General features: G+C 41.3%; 1 protein-coding gene across 4 annotated transcripts; it reads left to right on the top strand.

The window, feature by feature from the left end:
- Positions 1–3,599: 3,599 nt before the first annotated feature.
- DCAF4 (DDB1 and CUL4 associated factor 4) lies at positions 3,600–17,515 on the top strand. 4 transcript variants are annotated; one of them, XM_065840077.2, is made up of 14 exons: positions 3,600–3,702; positions 4,418–4,533; positions 5,914–6,011; positions 7,717–7,874; positions 9,355–9,437; positions 10,054–10,156; positions 11,051–11,194; positions 11,878–11,927; positions 13,067–13,146; positions 14,730–14,825; positions 14,937–15,034; positions 15,728–15,904; positions 16,109–16,223; positions 17,159–17,515. In XM_065840077.2, the coding sequence occupies exons 2-14, from the start codon at positions 4,424–4,426 to the stop codon at positions 17,350–17,352; spliced, it is 1,506 nt and encodes a 501-aa protein (XP_065696149.1). In that variant the 5' UTR covers positions 3,600–3,702; positions 4,418–4,423; the 3' UTR covers positions 17,353–17,515. The 4 variants fall into 4 exon arrangements, with proteins under 4 accessions (XP_065696149.1, XP_065696148.1, XP_071665359.1 ...); XM_065840076.2 differs by having other exon boundaries at positions 3,631–3,798; XM_071809258.1 differs by lacking the exon at positions 3,600–3,702 and adding an exon at positions 3,805–4,252.
- The last annotated feature ends 2,255 nt before the right edge of the window (positions 17,516–19,770 follow it).

The following is a 19,770-nucleotide window of genomic DNA, read 5'->3' as shown; positions in this document are numbered from 1 at the left end:
TTAGTCCTCAACAAGCATGAGGTAAAATACACAGCTTAAGCCTCAGCACAAAAACAGTTTAAGCAAACTAATTCTAGGTTTTGGATGTGACTGCTAAGAATGAACACAGGTTCAGGTACTACAATTCAGCTGAAAAGAAACTCACTAAACTGCAACAATCCTAAGCCTACGTACAAATAATAAAATCTAATGTTAGAAAAACGGAGCAAATGAAGGACATGACTTGATAGCAGAGTGCATTCTGCAGGTCAGCATGGCCTTCACCAGTCCACGCACCGGTCTGAAAAGAGTAGCATTCAATTGTGACCAGCCCAGGCACACAGCCAGCTCCACAAACCAAACTGAGAACAACTGATCGCATCGCAGTTCTCAAACTGAAACTCCCCCATCCCATCCAACTGCAAGTTTAATGGAAGTTAACATTGCTCATGGAATCATAGAATAGTTTAGGTTGGAAAAGACCTACGTGCATTCCCCATGGAAAGCGTTCACAAAGGAAGCAAGAACGACTAAATCTGGAAGTTGTCATCTGCAATATTTGAGTAAATTGGCATTCTTTAGCCACTCTTTAATCTAAAGACTGAAGTGGGACAGCGTTAACAATTTTCAAATATGTAATAGGATTGTAGAAAGTAAGGCAATACAATAAAAAATAAGGTAAGGTAGATAAGTAAGTAAAAAGTAAGGTAAACAATAATCAATTATTATCTGTATCCACAGAAGGCAGAAGCAATAGCAGTAATGGTTTTAAATTGCAGCAATATGCTTTCAGGTAACACATCAGAAAATCTTTCTGCGAGAGATAGAATAAAATAATCAGAATAAACCAAACCAAAAGGCTTTAAGAAGAGTTTAGACAAACAATTGCTATGGAACACACTAGGGGTGGGGTGTGTATTTCATGTACACATTTGTATATTTTATTTAAATACATGCATATATATATGGAAAAACATCAACTTCTGAAATATCTTCCAGTCTATTCTAGTCTATGAATTTCCATAACGAGTATATGCAATACAAGTGAGAAAACAAACCATTTAACAGACTACTTCCTCAATGGTAATTCTATTTCTGTGGAGTCAAATCCACAGCTTACAAACAGCATATTGGTCACTGAACCTGAAATATTGCTCACTGGCATCAGAAATTAAAACGATGAAGCAAAGCCAATGAAAAGATCAGAGTATAATGCTACTTGTAAAATATTAGACATTCTGAATCACTAATCATGAGCCAGCAAACAACAGGAAAAAAGCATTGCCTAGAATCCTGTCCATACGTACATCCATATCAAATTTACATACAGATTATCAAGTACCAATACCATATATATCATCATTTTGAATCCAGTCTACAACAGTGACAGTATTAACAATTTAAACAGTTCACAGAAAGGGCTGCTGATGCAGTTTTCTATAGGCACTTCTACTGTTCTTCTGTTACCGTATTAAAGTTCAAAATTATCTTACGGAAGCTAAAGATCTGTATCACTAAATCATGAAGAGAAACAGACCTAATCAACGAAAAATGGCTTAGAATAAGATCATGCTTGTTGTCTGCCTCGTAAAGAAACAGAAATAAAGCTCACAAACTATACAAACTGCAGGTGAATTATCCAGCTGTTCATACCCCTAAAGGCATACTTTCCTGGGCTATTTTTAAGTCTACGCATTTTGACCTTATAACACAGATCAAGTGAGTGTGAAACAGAACAACAGAATATATCCCCCAAATAACTCTTCTGCCAAATGTATGGAGCAAACTTGTGCAAGTCTAAACATTCAAAGGAATGAATAAAAATTCACTGCCTATTTTCCCATTTTTTAAAAATTAAAATATTAAAGTGACAACAATAAAAACAAGCAACAACAAAAAACACCACCAACAACCAAAACCTAACTTTTTGAAAGGAAAAAAAGCTGAAACTTTGTGGTTTTTTCCACATTTTTTGTGAACTACTGCTCATGTTCTGCCACAACCTTCACCATCCCTTAGGTGAATAAACATTTTTACCATACTGGTTTTAATTTTTTAACTCCTAGATGCTGTATAAGCTAGAAGGGGGTGAAGGAAGGCCACTACACAAAACCAGCTTAAGGACACCTTTAGCAAAAGATTAAGAGAGGTATGTTCTTACAACAACTGCAAAAGGGATGGTAGTTACCCCTACATCCTTTTGTTGCTCTTTCAGCTTTTGCTGATCAACTGAGAAGTGCTGAGCTCTTCCTGCTACTGATTCCTGCAGCCTCGAGATTTTTTTCTCCCAGCTCATCCATTTGCTGCATGCTTCCCAAAGCTATCCTAGTACTAATGCCTCAGTATCACTCATCTGTTTATTGCCCAACAGCACAACACTAAAAAAATCTTTAAGCATCAAGAGGTCTCAGCTAGAAGGGTCACTTTAGAGCCACCACTCTATTCTAAATTCTTGACAAATTTAAAGAGATTGTGAGAGCTTCTAGCTCCTTAAAGCCAAAGGACAACCTTCAACCAACTAGAAATCCAGAGAAGGAAGCAGCAGCACCCTTTCAGTAGCCCCATCCCTCAGAAACACACATCTCTGCCTCCTTCCCCCACCATGCCCTGCAAATCCACTGCCTTCATAGAATAATGTTGGTTGGAAAAGGCCTTTAAGATCATCAAATCCAATGATTAAACTAACACTGCCAAGTCCACCTTTAAACCATGTCCCTAAGCACCACATCTATTAGACACCTCCAGGGATGGTGACTCCACCACTTCCCTGAGCAACCTGTTCCAGTGCCTGACAACCTTTTCTGTCAAGAAATTTTTCATAATATCCCATCTAAACCTCGCCAATGCAATTTGAGGCCATTTCCCCTTGTCCTATCACTTGCTACTTGGCAGAAGAGACCAAAACCCTCCATGCTACAACCTCCTTTCAGGTAGTTGTAGACAGTGATAAGGTCTCCCCTCAGCCTCCTTTTCTCCAGGCCAAACAGTCCCAGTTTCCTCAGCCACCCCTCACAGGACTTGTTCTCCAGACCCCTCACCAGCTTCATCGTCCTCCTCTGAACTCTCTCCAGCACCTCAGCGTGTCTCTTATACTGAGGAGCCCAAGCCTCTTGTCTCACAGAACTCAACCCTCCTCGCCTCTTCCCCATCACGGTCCAGCCTCCTCGTCCGCGCTGCCCGGCAAGCCCGTCCCCGGCGCCCCGCACAATGATCAGCAGCAGCGGGACCTGCCCGTTCGTCCCCTCACCCAGCGCCTCCTCTCCGCACAAGCGGGACCGAGGCTGCCCCTCACACAGAAGCGCGCCCGAAGCGCTGACCGGCAGCCCCCTCAGAAGCTCCCCTCGGGCTCTCCTCAAGCACTCTCGCCCCGCGGCCGCCTAGAGGCCGCCACTTCTCTGCCCTCTCTATCGCGATAAACGCCTCCTTTTTGCCAAAAACTCCATCCCGACACGCCTGCGCTGCCGCACTCCCGCGCACCCTGCCCTGCGGCCACCACTGCCCGTCCTGCCCAACCCGCTCCGCGAGGCGCACGCGCCAGCTTAGTCCTCTGCTATTTGGTGAGTAAGCCGTCCGTCAAGCGGCCGGAGCGGGACAGGGCCAATCAGACGCGCCTATCGAGGCGCGGGCGGAGCTTGGGCGGCAGGGTGAAAGCGGCGAGACCCGGCGCGGGGGACGGTGTCGCTGAGGGACGGGTGGCCTGGAGGAGCTGGAAGGGAACGTTTGGTGGGGTCGCGTCGCGTCTCTGCCTCAGCGGCTTTTGGCTTCAGGGCGGCGGGGCGGACTGCGGAGCTGGCCCCGGCTCCGCAGTGAAGTCGGCAGGTGTGAGGAAGCGCCCGTAGTGCGGGCGTTCCGCAGGCCCGGTCGCTTACGAAGCCGTGGCCGGGGGTGTCGGCCCGCGGGTCCGGCCCGGCTGCCGTGTGGAGGGGCGGCCTCTCCGGCAGGCTGCCGCCGGTCGGCCGCTAGTCCCGCCGTGGCCCCGCGGGAGCGGCGCGGTGCCTGGGGCCGAGACGGGAAGCGGGCAGGCCGCCGTTGGTCGCTTCGGTTTGTGCCCGTGTTGCGAGAGCCCGCGGCTGGAAGGGCGCGGGTCGCGCTGGGACACCGGTGGCTGCCGGCACCTGGTTGCTCTCGGCGGCAGCGCGGCTCGGCCTGTGCTCCTTGTCAGTGCTGCGTGCAGGAGGAGCAGCACCGTGCCCCGCTTCAGACGGCCGGTGGTGCTGTTCTGCCTGTCTTTAAATCTGATATCGTTTGAACCTGAAAGTGTTTCTCTTTAGAAGTAAGTTGTTGGTTTTGTTTTTCAGTGAGCCTCCTTGGTTTTGTTCTCTAGGCCACTGCGAAGCTATTTGAAACTGCTTGGAAAGAGGCTGTGTTAAGGCACTACCGTGTGTTGGACTGTTCCATGCAAGTAGCATTGAAGCAAACATATGTGTTTGCTTTATAGGTAGAAATGAAAAGAAATTACTGGAGAGGCAAAGAAAAGCATGGATGGAGAAATTGCAAGCACGGCTGCCGTCCCTATCGCTGCAGGAGGCCCAATGACAGTAACTGTACCGAAAGGCAAGTCAATGCAGCTCTATACATAGCATGGGTTAAGCGTTGGATGTTATGCCTAATTGAATTTGTAGAATGGTGACCATCTAGAACTGCACACAGTACTTCTGGTATATCTGTTATCCCTAGTGGGACTGAAATTGCATTGATACTTGGAAATTTATCACGTCAACAGCTGTATATTGATGTTAAAGTGAGATGTGGTTCCATGACCTAGTCCTTTCAAGTGTGCCAGGTTATCCATAAACATTTCATCAATAAGTAAAGATACTTTAGGGAAGAAAAATGTTTTTAAGTCCTCCATTCCATCTGCCCATTTATTTTATGCCACAGTGTTTACTAGTGTAAAACTTGTCATTAAAGGATCTTCCTGAAAGTTTGAAAGCATGTTAAGTAATGTGGTAATAATACCACATCTAGCAGATTAGGAAAATGAAATAAGGTCTCAGGAATAATCCACTGCCTTGAAAACTGATTATTTCAGAAAAGTACATTTTAAACTTTAGAACTTATACTTCTCTGTGTTTGAGCTATTTTTTATGGCTCTCTTTCTTTCCCATGTATTTTTTAGTGCCTCTTGCAGGAATAAAAGAGGCAAATCCTTTGTTTTAGTGCTCTAAGTATTTATTTTAAATATTTTTGGAGAAAGAGACACATGCACATATATATGAATTGTCCCATTAGTTGTATTTGTGTAAGAAAAGTTAGAAATGCAAATGGGCCCTAATGCAGTGAATATAGAATTTAAAGGATTTTATTTAAAAGCTTTAAATTGAAGTGTTTTGTCTTGATATGGGGTTTTTTTCCCCTTGTAGATCAGTTTTGTTCATTAACTATTTTCAAAATTGTATAATCAAATAGCAATAGAGCTGGTATTCACCTAGAATTTCTTTGTCATTTTGTTTTCAATAAATTATGACTTTTGCAAAACATCTTGGCCTAATGCTTTTAAAATGGCATGTAATAATAACTATCTTAAAGTGAGAGTTGTATGAGTGATTCAGAAAGCATACCTGTGGAATTTGCTCATCAAAAAGACTTTTTTTTTAATTGAGGGATATGGTAAAATGCCCAGAATTAATATTTTGCCCAAAAGCCTTGACAGCGTTTGCAGAATCAGCAGCTACCCGTAATGTTATAGCAAGTAATTAAGACATTCAAGATGTTGGTATCTCTAATGTTCTTGAGAGGTTTTAAAGACGAATATTTTTACTCTTTCATTTTCATAGTTTAGTGTATGGTGATATGCACTGTGTGCGTATCACAGCCCTGCAAAATTGTATAATACTCAATTAATGTCAGTAACAAGCTGCTTTTCAGATTCTTTGTGGGAAAGATGTGTAGGACAATTGTGAACCTGTCTTGAAGGCAATGCTACTTTTTTAGGCTGGAACAGGAGGAACCACAGAACACAGTGACTGCAGGCCCCAGCAGCAGCGGAGATCCTTCTTCATCCAGTTTAACACAGGACTCTGTAGTACCAGGTAAGAGACCATGTTTATGGGTCAAAAATCAGTCTCTATATGCTGGCTGTATTAAAAAGTAGTAGTAGCAGCTGTGTTAATAGTATGGTGTTACAGGAAGGATAAAAGCAGTAAAGCTTGTAGAGAAAAGTAACATCAGGTGATATAAAAAGATGTAGTGAGGATGCTCTTTCAGGCATACAAGTGCTTCTTTTGTGTGAAAACTTGTGTGCTTAGCCAAGCTGATAAAAAATGAAAAAACAGGATTCTGTCTCTCCCTTCAGAAGCGTTGCTTTGGGAAGAAGATGAACTTTGTTTCTTTTCTCATATGTTCTGAAGATGTTATAAAATACATCTTTCAATGTAAACATAAAATAAGCAAAGAAAATCAGAGAGCATATAAAAATGGATAACTTGCATTCAGTTATTCAGCCTTTTAAAAGAAACAACAATCCACTACTTCATGTGGCTGGGGGGAGAAAAATAGTATCTTTTTATGCCATCAGTGTATTTTATAGTCTGTAAGAAATACGCTCTGGCTAAATGTTTGTTCATTATCAGGGAGCTGACTGGTGAAATCAGACTTCATGCAGTACCAGAGCTATTGAGAAACATGTTTCATTCACATTCTGGTTTCCTGAACCATTAAACAACCCTAGCAGAAGTGAAGCCTTTGGGAACATACATGTCTCCACAACAGGAGCGTCCTGAAACACCACTGACTTTATAACCTCCTAACAACAGACGAAGCTGAAGTTTAGAGAGACCTTTTTTTGTAGCACTCTTTTGTCCTTAAGAGGTTGTGAGCATGTTAGGAGATGCCAAACAGTTATTGCTGTGTAATTAGATTACGTATACTAAATGCAGTGTGTTTACCGATTCATTCACTAGCTATATTTTTGTTGACCTGAATAAATCTTGGTCACTTGTTGCTAAGCTGAAACATAAAAGATGATGACAAGGAGCTGAATTGTAAGCAGCAGCAAAAAGGGGTTACTTCAAATGCAGTTTCTGGTAGTAGATAAAGGTTTAAATACAAACTTGAAATGAAGATACTGACACTCACCTCTTCTGAATAAAATCCTTTGTCTTGAGACAATGTACCATTATTAATCTGTCGAAGTATTTTACTTGCCTGCCTCTGTGAATTTACCCAAGGCAGTGAAGCACTCAAATTCAATGTTCCTCTCATCCCAATTTATCTTTGGAAGAAGCCTCTGTGTATTGTCCAAATGTACTCTTGATTGTATCTAAATCTCTGCTAGTGTTGAAGAAAAAGTGGCTTGTTCTGGGAAGTGAATCACTTCACTGTGGTTTGTGTGATACTGTTATTTTTTTTTCCCCAGTTTGGGACTGCCCTACTTAGTCTTTTAGTGAAGAGTGTCCTCTCAGGATTGACTTATGAAGAAAGGTCATTTTTGTCCCGCAGCAAAACCTTTCTTTGCTTCTGTGATCTGTCTGAATTTGATCTTGGTCAGTAGTGCCACCCCTTCTGTACCTGTGTAACAATACTGCATTTGAAAACTAAATACCTTTTTTTTTTTTTTTTTCTTCCCTTGAAGTGGCTGTCATCTGTTCCTACTTTATGTCATGGTTGGGACCTGCTGGGAGAAAGAGCTTTGAGCCTCATGACTGACATTCCCATGAAGATGTGGGATGTCAAAAAGCAATAAACAAACTTAGTTATCCATCTGAATTTGACATTATTTTTTTTTTTTCCCCAAAGAACTGCCAGGATTTTACTATGACTCAGAAAAGAACCGCTATTTTCGCCTGCTGCCTGGACATAATAACTGCAACCCACTCACCAAGGAGAGCATTCAGTACAAGGCAATGGAATGCAAAAGACTGAGACTCTTAGAAGAGGAAGAAAAACAAAAGAAGGTACATTTTGAAAAAGATTGCAATTAAGCTTTATTGTGCTCAGACCCAGGACAGATAATAAGCCTTTAAATTCTGACCGTGGTAGAGTTCCCTAAGCTGTCTGAGGAAGTGAAAATTTCTTTGTGCTGATAATTCAGAGTACTCAATGTCTTTTGTTTGGCTGTTCCACACAGGAATGAAAGTGAGTGATTACAAACAAATTTGTAAAGAGAGAGGAACTGTGCTCAGAATTGCAGATTGTCCACCAGTTGCCCTTGAGTGAGGACATTGGACACCAGGTTTCAAACCCCTGCCTTGAATTAGCAAAGTGGACTACTGATATTTTGTAGAATACTAATGACATTTTGTAGAATCAGCTTTTTTGTGAAGATTTTTTTTCTACAGGTAAAATCAAGGCATGTTGTATGTTTTGCGTGGAAAGCCTGAATGGTTCTCATCATAAAGTGTTGCAGCTGAGTTAATGCAGATGCTGCACATCTGTATTCTGGGTAAAATACCAAACAAGGATGTTTTTTAATTACAACAAAACCATGACTTACAAATTTACAAATCACAGCTCAGCTTAAACATGCTGTCATTTGGAAGAAGCAAGCGGTATTTTTTCTCCTTGGATAATGAAGTTCCCACTTCAACCATATATTGAGCTCTTCAGTCGTTACTGTGAAAGTCCTGCTGCTGGGTGGTTGTTGTTGGTTTTGTGGTGGTGGTGGTTTTTTGTGTGTGTTTGTTTGTTTTGTTTTAGTTATTTTAGCTGTTTCCATGAACAGTTTTGGTTTCCTAGATACCAAAAAGCTGCTGGCCATGCTGTTGTTAATGGAAACTGTGGATATACATCTCTTCTCAAAATCTGGCTATTGAATCAGACATCTGAATTAGGCTCCCAGATAAGAACATTTGAGTCTTAGTATTTACTCTTAGTATTGACTCTTAGTATTTTTCTGAGCATTTTATCAAAATGATTTCTTGCTCTGTAACTCTGCAAAGTACTTTATCCTTTGGTCTTCCCAGAAAGTGTTTGTGTGAAATTAAAACAAAATTATGAATGGAAAAGTAGTTTAATGCAGCAATAAGACTGCATAGTTAATATAAGTCTCTTTGTGATAGAGAATTTTGCTGTAAAGTAAAAATTAAAGTTTATATAGTGAAACCAGAAGGTGACTTCACACATCTGGGTGGTACTGCTGACTATGCCAAGTAAAAACAATGGATGTTGGTTTTTGTTTTGTTTTGTGTTTTTTTCCTCTAGGTTTTTGTATTTATAGAAGCACCCCACATCTCACGCTAATATATTATTGTCTACTTACTGTAGTAGACCAGGGAGATAGTGCTGAAATGTGTTTTATATATGTTCTGAAAGTTTTAAGGTATGTAGGCTATAGGAAAAAGTTAGCTAAATATCCTGAACATCTGAGACCCACAGCCATGTTTGAATTGTAAACAAGCAAATAATTGAGTACTCTTTTATGTTATTATCTTTCAGAAAACAACAAGGGCTGGACTGAACTCATCTGTACTGTTCCAGAAACGGCAGCTGGGTTTGCTCAGCTCCACAAGTTATTGCAGGTGATTTGTCTTCTGTTTGCAATATCAAGTTCCGCTGTTAGTGCGACTGTTCCTGTCAGGTTTTTGCATTTCTTCACATTCCACTTAGGACGGAACATATTACTTAAAATAAAAATATAGTTATTTTATAATCAGATCACTGAAGTGATGAGAATTCAAATGAAGGCGTTCCAATTTCAGATAAATGGAGTTTATAATTTTTTTTTTTTCTATATATGCTGCTTTGCCACATTGTGCTTTATGAATACAGTGCAGCTTTTCTTTGGATGAATGCTTTTCAACTGACATCAGTGTTCCCCTTGCCCCCGGTTAGAATAGCTAAGATAGCTCAGATTCAGTAACAACGCAGAATGCAAGTTAGTGACTTGCTGTGTTGTTCTTTCTGCTACAGAAGATATGCTGGGGCATGAAATAAAGTATGAACTTCCATAAATGTGGAAGATGCACATATTCATGGGTTACATAAGTGAAACTGCAGCATGCTAGTTGTTCAGGCATTTTGTCTTCTGTGACTGAGAAGCAGTTCTGGATATTCTATCCAGAAATCTTTTAATTTTTCATTCTTTTAAATGTAGGCTTACCTGAATTCTTCTCTCACCCCACCCTGCTTTTCCAGGTTGGTGCATGAACTAAAAGTGAACTGCATGCAGAGGAGGAAGATAGAAATTCACAGTCCAGATTCCTCAGTTGCTGGAACCAACAACTTTAAAATAATTGTGGTATGTTATGAGAACTGTTAAGTCTTTAGGATAAAGAGAACCCACCTTCAGTGAAAATTAGGGATCTTCTAATCAAATCCTGTAGGTCAAATTTTGCTTTCAAAGATGCGCTATTTGTGTTCTGTCCGTTCTCAAAATCTGCGCTCAGTAATTTTAAACAGGAAGACACCGTTCCTTTCCTAGAAAGGAAAATGATGACAAGGTTGGATATGAAAGTGGTGTTTTTTTTTTTTTTTTTTTAAAGCAGATCAACATGTTCTTCGGGAGATAAACAGGAGTTGAGTGGATAGTGCGGGGCTGGGAGGATTAGGAGAAAGAAGTAAATGGAAGAGAAGAATTTTGGGAGTGGCAGAGTCTGTGGTCCAGGGAATCTATGTAAACACCAGTAATAGTTTTGTATCTCATCATCTGAAGGCAGTTTCTACTGGTTTTGATGGTACTGCATGTGCAGGAGAGTTCTCTGGAGCAAATATCTTTCATAATGTATGTACGCAGCTCTCCAGGACCAGCTCCTGGCCTTGTAAACAGAGCAGTGTGTAGGTAGCCAAAGCCAAAAGGGAATCAGAAACTTAGTGTCATTTAAAAAAAAGTTGAAATGTAGCACCAGCCTTTTTGCTCCAATAGCAGGAAAATTCCATGTCCTTTTGATAAGGTTTACATTTTTGTTTGAGTCTTCTGTCAATACCAGTCTGTGCTTACTAATCAGCCAGAGTCAGTGTGTACAACTGATCTAAAAAAGAATCAGCCACTGTTTTCAGAGATTAATAGAAAGTGGATGATGTTAAAGGGATGAAAATTAATGTGTTGTTTCATTTTAGACCTAATGCATCTCCCTCAAGCTGTTTTTTCCTGTAAGTTTCCAGTAAGTGTGACCAGAAAGCTTTTATTTTACAGGCAGATGTTGCTTGTGAACGGATATTCACTGTGAATGATGTAGAGCATGGAGGATGTAAATATGGTATCATCAACCTCAGTGGTTTGGGGAAGGAGTCTCTCACTGTGGAGATGTATGACAACCTCTACTTCACAAACCGCAAAGTACCGTGTTCTGTTCCTGCTTCCTTTGGTTGTTGCATTCTCAGAATGCTGTACTTGGGAGGCAAAGGTGGAAATGCATGAGGGTTGGGGGAGGGATTAGGAGGAAAGGATGGAAGAATCTAGCAATGTGAAGCTTGGATCAAGGCAGAATCATAGTAAACTTGTTTCTGAAAGTCCTCAGTACCTGTGTTACTCCTCAGGAATGTTATGGTGCAATTAGAACAGAAGACTATGTAGCAGTACCAGCTTCCAAGGATAGTGCTTACTTCAGAGTAGCACTTGGCCATAGATGACAAAACTCATGTTGAGGGCCAGAAACTACTAAGATTTCCATGCTTGCTTCTTAGAAATAATTTTGTGAAAATGTTTTTATCCTTAGACATGAAGCATATTTAAAACAGGCTTTTGTAGCCTCTTCATGCTCAGATTCTTTTAATGATGATCTTTAAATAATAGGATGTGCTTGGTGCTTCAGTCCATGTTTGGACAGACTTCTCAATGCTGCTCTGTCTCCTCATCTAAGAGGAGTATGAGGCTAAAATGATCCTGTCCCATTACTGGGCTATTTAGTGGGTTGAGGAAGTTTGCCCAGGGCGTAGTTTTATGTCACCTTTGCATGGAAATACCCTTTCATGAATTGAATAAGAGATTGCAATAATAATAATGTCTTTTTGTGTCTGAAGGTAAATTCTGTGTGCTGGGCATCATTGACTCATCCAGATTCTCATGTTTTATATCCTTTAAAAAAAAAAAAGCAAAATTTCACTTCAGCTTTCACAAGTCTGCATCATGCTGCACAGAACAACTAATTTCCAGGAAGACCTTTAATGTAGCTGCCCCAGAAATTAAGTTTTCTGAAAAACAGAAAGCTATAAAAATTGATGGATATTTGAGCTAGTGAGACAGATGTATAGTTCTGTTATAGATACATGTAAAATTGTTCCAGTGTAATAGTAGGTAAAAGACCATGTTTCCTGCCCTGGAGGCTTCCCACTTCATTAATAACTTAGATGCTGTATCCACAATGATTTGATGTTTAGAAATTGCCCGGTTCAAAAGAACAACAGAGAAAAGCGAACTTTGTCTTTGAAGTGGACCTCTTTGAAAGGAGGTTGGTTGGTTTCTGTTGTAAACCATCCCATATTGGTTGGGGCAAGGTGAGAAGAGAGGAAGAAAGGGCATTTTAATGTGGGAGATGGCAGGCAACATGTGCTGTTAAATTGCCAAAAGAGAGGAAACTATATAGAAATGTGTGTAATGGATCATGGGAAAAGCCAAGCAATTAAGGATCGATCCAGAAGGTGGCAGGAGTTCATCAGGCTCCCTCACAGCTGGTCAGGCGTTGGGGATCGTTAGTTACTTTGTGCTTTCCTCTCATGATGTCACAGATTTACCTCACTGAACTTGAAATGCAGCTTTCAAATGCTATTTATACCTGTTATAATCTTTAGAAAGTATTTTAATATAATCTAAAGTGATTCTTCCCCACTTCCCCCATGTGTGCACACCTTTCTCCAGCTTATCTCCATGAATAACAGATGTATATTAATGCAGTGTAAAGATGAAAAGAATGATCCATGTAGGTGAGGCATTTTTTTCTCTATTGCTAGAAAGATGCCTTAGTATTCCCCTTATGTTGTCTTTCTGGTAGTGAAAATACACAAGGAAGAATTAGAGTTCTTTCTAGTTCTTTACTATGAAACAAATGAAAAGTCAAGACTTTATTGTAAACTGTAAGGCACATCAAAGGTCTCAAAGGGAAAATACTGTGAGCTGTGACTGTGTCAGAGTATATTGCTTTTAGCTATAACTGTTCCGCAGAATGTTACATTCTAGGGAGAAATCTTTGTTTTCCTTAACTCACGTCAGCAAGCTGTGTCTCATGGGAATTGCAGAAACACCAGGCTGTGCTAGTCTGCTTCCAGCATCATTGTTCAGCAGCACTAACCCAGGTAGGGTGTTTTTGTTTGTTTTCTCCAATTTTTGATAGCAATTATGGTATGAAAAGAGCACAAAGGAAAGGTTATTTCCACACTTTTCTTCACTAGCTGGTGAGACTGTTGTATTCTTGTAAAACTTACTCTGAAACAGTTTAAGAAGAGAACAGATGAAAGAACTTGCCTTAAGAATGAATTAACAAGCAGTATTCAAAGCACTAGTTTATTTTTAGCTGCTGCTGATGTAGTACTTGATTTTTGGCAGGACAGCACCTCACTTGTAAACATTTGAGATTTCTCAGGAGTAGCTTGACCTGTAAGTAATGCTCAGAAGCTGCACACAAGAAGTATTCAAATTTCCTTATAGACTATCTAGAATCATTGCAGAATCCCTTCTCATAGTAGCTACTCAAGTATGTTCAGTGGATTAATCCAAAGTGGAAAGCTGGTAAATGTCTAAGCACAAAGCTCCCTGTGCAAGTTCATGCTCAGTTGTGTGTAAGTACGATTGATTTGGAGAACCCTGTGTCTTAAGTCTGGCTGTAGCTGTATCTTTATGTATTTGTTTTTTCAATGTTCTTGGGGGCAGGACTTTATTAATTGGATTTTCTTGATAGATGTCAGAACCACGCTTCTTGAAGTCACACATTAGTCTTCTACCCCAATTTCCATTCAGATATGATGAGTTAAGTTTACACAGAGGAAATCTGTGATAGATAAGTGTTAGACTTATTTTAAATTTTTAGTGTCATGCTATTTATGCAGCCATTAAAAATATATGCATAGTGTTATGATGAACTGAAGAGTCACTGAAGATGGATGGCTAGTAGGCCAGCCTGCCCAATTGCTCTGTAGAACAGTTTAAGCCCTTCATTATAATCAGATGACCCAAGTTCCACCGATGTCCTCCTGTCTAGTATTTCCTATGGATTGGTTTTGGTATTTCCAAGTTTCTTGACTGACTTCACTCCTAAATTGTTGGTTTGAGGGACCCTTGCTAAGTAGATGCTGGGAGCAAAGTAGAACTTAACCAGTCTAAAACCGTGTTGTGCTGTTTGACATATGTATGATCATGGTGAATGTGCCATGAAGGAAGTGAAAACTGAGGGCTTAAAATTTGTCAGTTACTAGACTTTGTACAGGAGCTACATGAGAGAGAATCAAATCTAGGGTATTGTTACTTTTTTTTTTTTGTGAATAGACAGGCCAAGAACTTACGGCTTAGGCTTTGGCTAACCTATAGTTTATAAAGTCAATGTTTTGTGTTTCTAGCTCACTCATCTTTTAAAAAATGGCTTACTTAGTGCTGTAAGGCAAGTGTTATTCTTCTCTTTCCTGCCATGGTCAGTCCTCTGACTACTGAAAATATTTCACAATCTCTCACAATCATCTGTCTATACAAACTCTTAAGTTTTCAGCTTACAGTCTTGAAGTCCTAGTTTTGTTTCCTGTCTCTTGGGTAGCACAGGGGCACTAACTGGGCAACATTTTCTCTGCTTCAGATCAAAATGTTAAAAGAAATATGGAAATCCAAAGAAGCTTTCTGAGTTATCCTGTCCTAACATTTTATGGACTCATGTGTTGCTTCTCTCTCATAGGAGATCGACCTGGAATGCTGTGCAGCTTCAAGATATCCACTGCCTGGTCCTGTGCTTGGTGCCTGAATCCCCAAGCAGACAATTGCTTCAGCACAGGTGATCTGCCAGGCTAGCAAACACTTCTCTCTCAGTCAGAAAGACTTCTTGCATTAATCTTCCTGCTGCTACCCAAATTACAGCTAAACAAACATAATCTGTCTTCCTTAGGCCTGACACGACGAGTTCTTGTGACCAATGTAGTGACAGGGCATCGACAGACATTTGGAACCAGTAGTGATGTATTGGCACAACAGTTTGCCACACAGGTGAGAAGAACCGAGCAGAGCACTGCCTCATCAGTGGGCATTTTGTTCTGTTTGTGATGGGACTCATCACACTGTGTGAGGCTCTGATTGCAGTTACTGTTGGCAGCTCTTCCACAACAGAGCTCATGTGGTCTGATGCTTGCACACAATTGAATAGCAACAAAAAAAGATTAACTGATTTCAAACTCTGTGGTGATGGGGTGATTTTTGTTAATTGTACAGAGGTAAAAAGGAAATGAAGGAAGTATAAAAAGCACAGTAATAATGTGTTGTACAATTGGTTTGGTTTTGGCAAATGACCTCATTTTGTTAACACTCAATGTATTGTCTCTATCAGGAAGGAAAAGATCCCTATAAAATACTAATGGACTTGTTCACAGATTTAGTGAGAAGGGTGAAATCAGAATATGAGCATTCCCATTCCTGTTTTGGTGTTATGTTACACTACATTCCTACTTACCCAGGGGAACTTCTACAGCTAAAGTAAATAGTTCAGGTTTGAATGGAACTAATTAGTTGGCCAAAAAATGTTGCAGTGTGTATTAAAAACTCTGGTTCTTAATGCCTGTGTTAATAAAATAATTTGATGACTGCACCAGGGAGTCTGAAAGCTTGACATAGCTTCTGTATGTATAACTTGTAAGATCCTTTCAGATGTTACACAGTATGGTTCTGTCTCTTGGATTCTTCCAGACCCCAATGCTGTACAACGGCTGCCGTTCAGGTGAGATTTTCAGCATTGATGTGCGTCAACGCAACCGAAAGGGCCAGAGCTGGAAAGCGATTCGTCTCTTCCATGACTCAGCAGTTACCTCCATTCGCCTTCTTGAGGCTGAACATTATCTTATGGCAGCAGATATGGCTGGAAAGGTATGGGTATTCTGCTCCTTTTAGTACCTGGGCATTGACAGGTGCTTATCCTGGTCCCAAGAGTGGGTGCCTGTTCTTTGGGGGTTAGTATGGAACTGGGTGGTGGTCCCATACATGAGTCTTCCTCCAGATCAACTTATCAACCATCAAGTGCCCTCTGCTTTGTTAGTATATTCTCTTTCAAACAATTACTTCAACATGCAGATAAAACTCTGGGACCTGAGAACAGCAAAGTGTGTGAAGCAGTACAAAGGTCATCACAATGAATATGCTGTTCTCCCTTTGCATGTAAATGAGGAGGAAGGACTTCTTACAGCAGGTGGGTTGACTTTTTTCCCTTCTACTTGCAGAATGCGTGGTAGTGATTTTCTTATGCCTGAGGAACATTTATTACCTTACAGCTGTTGAAAGCTATAAAGCTGTTAATTCTTTAAAATTCACAAGAAACTTAGCCTTAGACATACTGTAGTATACTATGAAAATTAAGAAATAATGTCACGGATGCACACCTACTGTCATTGCTCCTGCATGGCACTTAAATGGCTTTATCTGCTATTTCCTGCAAAAGTTTCATTATGCTTCCCACAGTATGTGTCTACAGTAGAGTAGAAAACGCTTGATTTTGAAACTCGGCAAAACAGTGTGTAAATGGGAGACTTGGTGATAGCTTTATATAGAGACTAAAGACCATGTGTATGTTTATTCGGTGTGGTGCTTAAGTGGGTAGCGTGGTGATGGACTGAAGCATTGGTGTGTAAACATAATTCCTTGTAAACTGCTCAGGTTCATTTTGAATACACTTGGCTACAAGTCTGAGATTATTTGATCTTACTTGGGGTTGGGGGAGGAAAGGTACCAATAAATGAAGCAAAGTATAGCCAGGTTTCACAGCGTCACTGTAAACAGAGTGATCTCTCCTTGGATTTGTCAATACATAACAGAATAATGAGAAGCATTCAAGTTAATTTGACAGTTTTTCTCCCCTTTTTTGGCTTAGGAGCTTGATAGTGAGGAAAGCACTCTAAACACTGATTTTGTCTTACCTTTTATTGCCTAACAGAAAATGCACATTTTTCCCACTTTTGCAGTGTTCAGTGTGCAATTTCTGTTTTGTGAAGTATTGATAAGCACTTTGCCTCTGATGTGTGTAGAAATGGTCAGGCTTTTTTTCCCCATAGACCTTCTGCTTTTGTGATAATCTTGTAGAGCCGTGTACAGTGTTTTTTGTGTGATGCTGAATTCTTTCCTTTCCAGTTGGTCAGGACTGCTACACCAGAATTTGGAGTCTCCAAGATGCACACCTGCTTAGAACCATCCCTTCCCCTCACCCAGCCTCCAAAGATGCCATTCCCAGTGTGGTCTTTTCTTCAAGGCTTGGGGGTAGACGAGGAGTTCCTGGCTTACTCATGGCTGTCAAACAGGATCTCTACCATTTCTCCTATAACTGACACTGCATTTTCCTCAGGCATAGTCTACAAAACTGCACCAGTCACTAGGTGCTGCTGTTGCATTTGTTTTACCTATGTAATTCTGAACGTCCTCCAGCAGGTTCAGCAAATCTTGCTGTATACATCTGGGACATTTTGTAAATAAAAGCTGAATGCTGAGTAACTTCTTTGGCAGTGTTCATCCTCTTTGCAATCTAGCTATAAGCTTTGAAAAGCTGGTAGCTTGCAGTAAGGGCCTGACTCATGCTAGCTGAATTTGCTGTCAAAAGGCTGCCTCAACTTAATCCCAGTTTGGCCACAGGACCACTTAACTGTGGTTACATCCACTTTAGCAAGTGGGCTGGTGCAAGAGTGAATTAACAGAGTAAAGTAGATGGTGTTGAGAAGGTGACACTCTGGGTGTTCTGGAGCAGCTTTGGTGTGAATCCCTATACCAACTGCTACCTCTCAGTCCTTTGAGCTGGGCTATGCTAAACTTGGTCCTTTTCAGATGATGGAAGTGTGCCACTGCCCTGCCACCATTCCCTTTAAAAGGCAGCATGTGTAGAACAAAGCCCCTTTCCTGGTCCAGTGGCCAGGCTGAATGTCCCTCTTAATTTATCATGGTGTTTCCTAACTGAGTCCCCACCTAACTTGCAGTTTGGCAGGCTTACTTGTGCAGCTGTAGCAGGAGACAAGCCCAGCCTGGACAGACCACATCCTCTTTGGGATATGAGATCACCTGGGCAGAGCTGGGACTTTTGCATTCAGAGGTACAGCTGCGCCCTCAACTGCAAACTTGTAGCACCAGCTCCCAGTAATTAGATGACATCATATCTGTGTTTGAGAACAGTTGTTGTCCCATGGAGCCTTATTATCTCTAGCTCCTTCCCAGTAACCAGTCTGTGTTGGGCAAGACCATCCTGCAGCTGGTATATGTAGGAAACACTGATGAGATCAGGAGTCTACAGTGGGTGAAGGCCTTCATGAGCTAGGTGGGGCTTCTGCTGGGCTCTGGAGGACTTGATTTTTCTAAAATTCTTAGAAAAGCAATTCAGGAATCATCTTTTCATTCTGGGATCCACTTAGAGCACTTAGATGTACAACTGTGTCATCAGAGATGTTACTTTGCATGAGGTCCTACCAGGTCAGCAGGTGAGCACACAAACAGGTTATAATCACCTCCCTGCTGTCCAGCTGGCTCAGTGAGGTATAGGCTGCACATATACACAAAGGTAAGGGTTGCTGGTGACTACAGGTGTGGCCTAGAGTCAGGAGTAACCAGCACCAGCACTGACACCTGGGATACCATCTCTCTCCATTGCAGAGGGGTGCAACAGTGCTGAGCATCCTGGAAAGGAAGGGACTTGCAAGTCCATATCAAAGCTTTTCTACTTCACTAAATTGCATTCTTGTATTAAATAGTAACAGGGTCAATACCCATCTTTTGGCTGCTTACCCCATTCTCTCCATGGTATCTTTTGAGCTGGCATGATGGACTTGTGTTCCAAGGCCCTTCCTGACTTTGCTGTGTGTTGTCCTGTGCCTGTAGTGCTGTCTCTAAAACCCTTCTTGTAACTGAGCAGGAGTATTCACAGTTAAACAAGTGAGTTGGCAAAACTGTTCAGTCACATTTTTTTTTCCCAAAGGAGAGTGTGTGCTGCAGCATGAGCACAGCCCTGTTAACAGGGGTGAGGCACTCAAGGTTGTGGTGTCAGCCTGCTAAGTGCTCATTGAGGACTTGGTCTTGCAGCCAGTTCATCCCTTTGTATCTCTGCTGGTGCCCTGAGTTCATGGAACACACTTCATGAGTGTGTCTCTGGCTTGGCTTCATCCACAAGAAAGCATCACCTATGCCCTGCATTGCCAGTGCAACAGAGGGAGATTACATTCACAAGCCCAGTGCAAACCCAAGTGTATCCTGTGGTTGGTTGGTTGGTTGGTTCCTCTCCCCTTCCCTTCCATTTTTCAAGTGACTTTGGCTACAAGGGAATTACTAAAATACATGTGCTGGTAAGGTGCTACTAGAAATCCTTTCTGTCCTGCAAGGCTCCACACCCATTTCTCCGGTCCTCTCACAACCTTCAGGCCTAAGCAATGCTGTTCTAGAAAAGTCTCTTCTCAGCAACTCTTACTGCTCGCCATACTCGAGTGCTATGTGTGGTGATCTCCTTCCCTCTCTTCATATTTCTTTTACCTGTTAATCTATATAGAAGAAAACAGGAAAACCCTCCTCCTGGGAGCAGTGCAGTAACTTTACAGTGTGAATATATTCTGTATGAAATAGCTGTTGCAAGGGTAGTAAAAATGAAAGATGAATCCCAGCAAATATTCAAAATGGTATCTTCCCTGCCTGAGCATACATTCAAAATCCTCAAGACTTTCTTGTATCCCATTAACATCTAACTCTCATTTCCCTGTAGGCAGATTGAGCTGTGA

Source organism: Patagioenas fasciata, chromosome 5 (assembly GCF_037038585.1).
Source record: "Patagioenas fasciata isolate bPatFas1 chromosome 5, bPatFas1.hap1, whole genome shotgun sequence".
In the NCBI taxonomy this organism is placed as follows: Eukaryota; Metazoa; Chordata; class Aves; order Columbiformes; family Columbidae; genus Patagioenas; species Patagioenas fasciata.
This window is presented reverse-complemented; position numbering and strand designations above follow the sequence as displayed.

Excerpts from the sequence above, each read along its gene's own strand:
- DCAF4 (XM_065840077.2), top strand. The coding sequence starts at position 4,424 with ATGAAAAGAAATTACTGGAGAGGCAAAGAAAAGCATGGATGGAGAAAT. Across the intron at positions 7,875-9,354 it reads AGGAAGAAAAACAAAAGAAG|AAAACAACAAGGGCTGGACT; the intron begins GTACATTTTGAA and ends ATTATCTTTCAG. Across the intron at positions 13,147-14,729 it reads GTTCAGCAGCACTAACCCAG|GAGATCGACCTGGAATGCTG; the intron begins GTAGGGTGTTTT and ends TCTCTCTCATAG.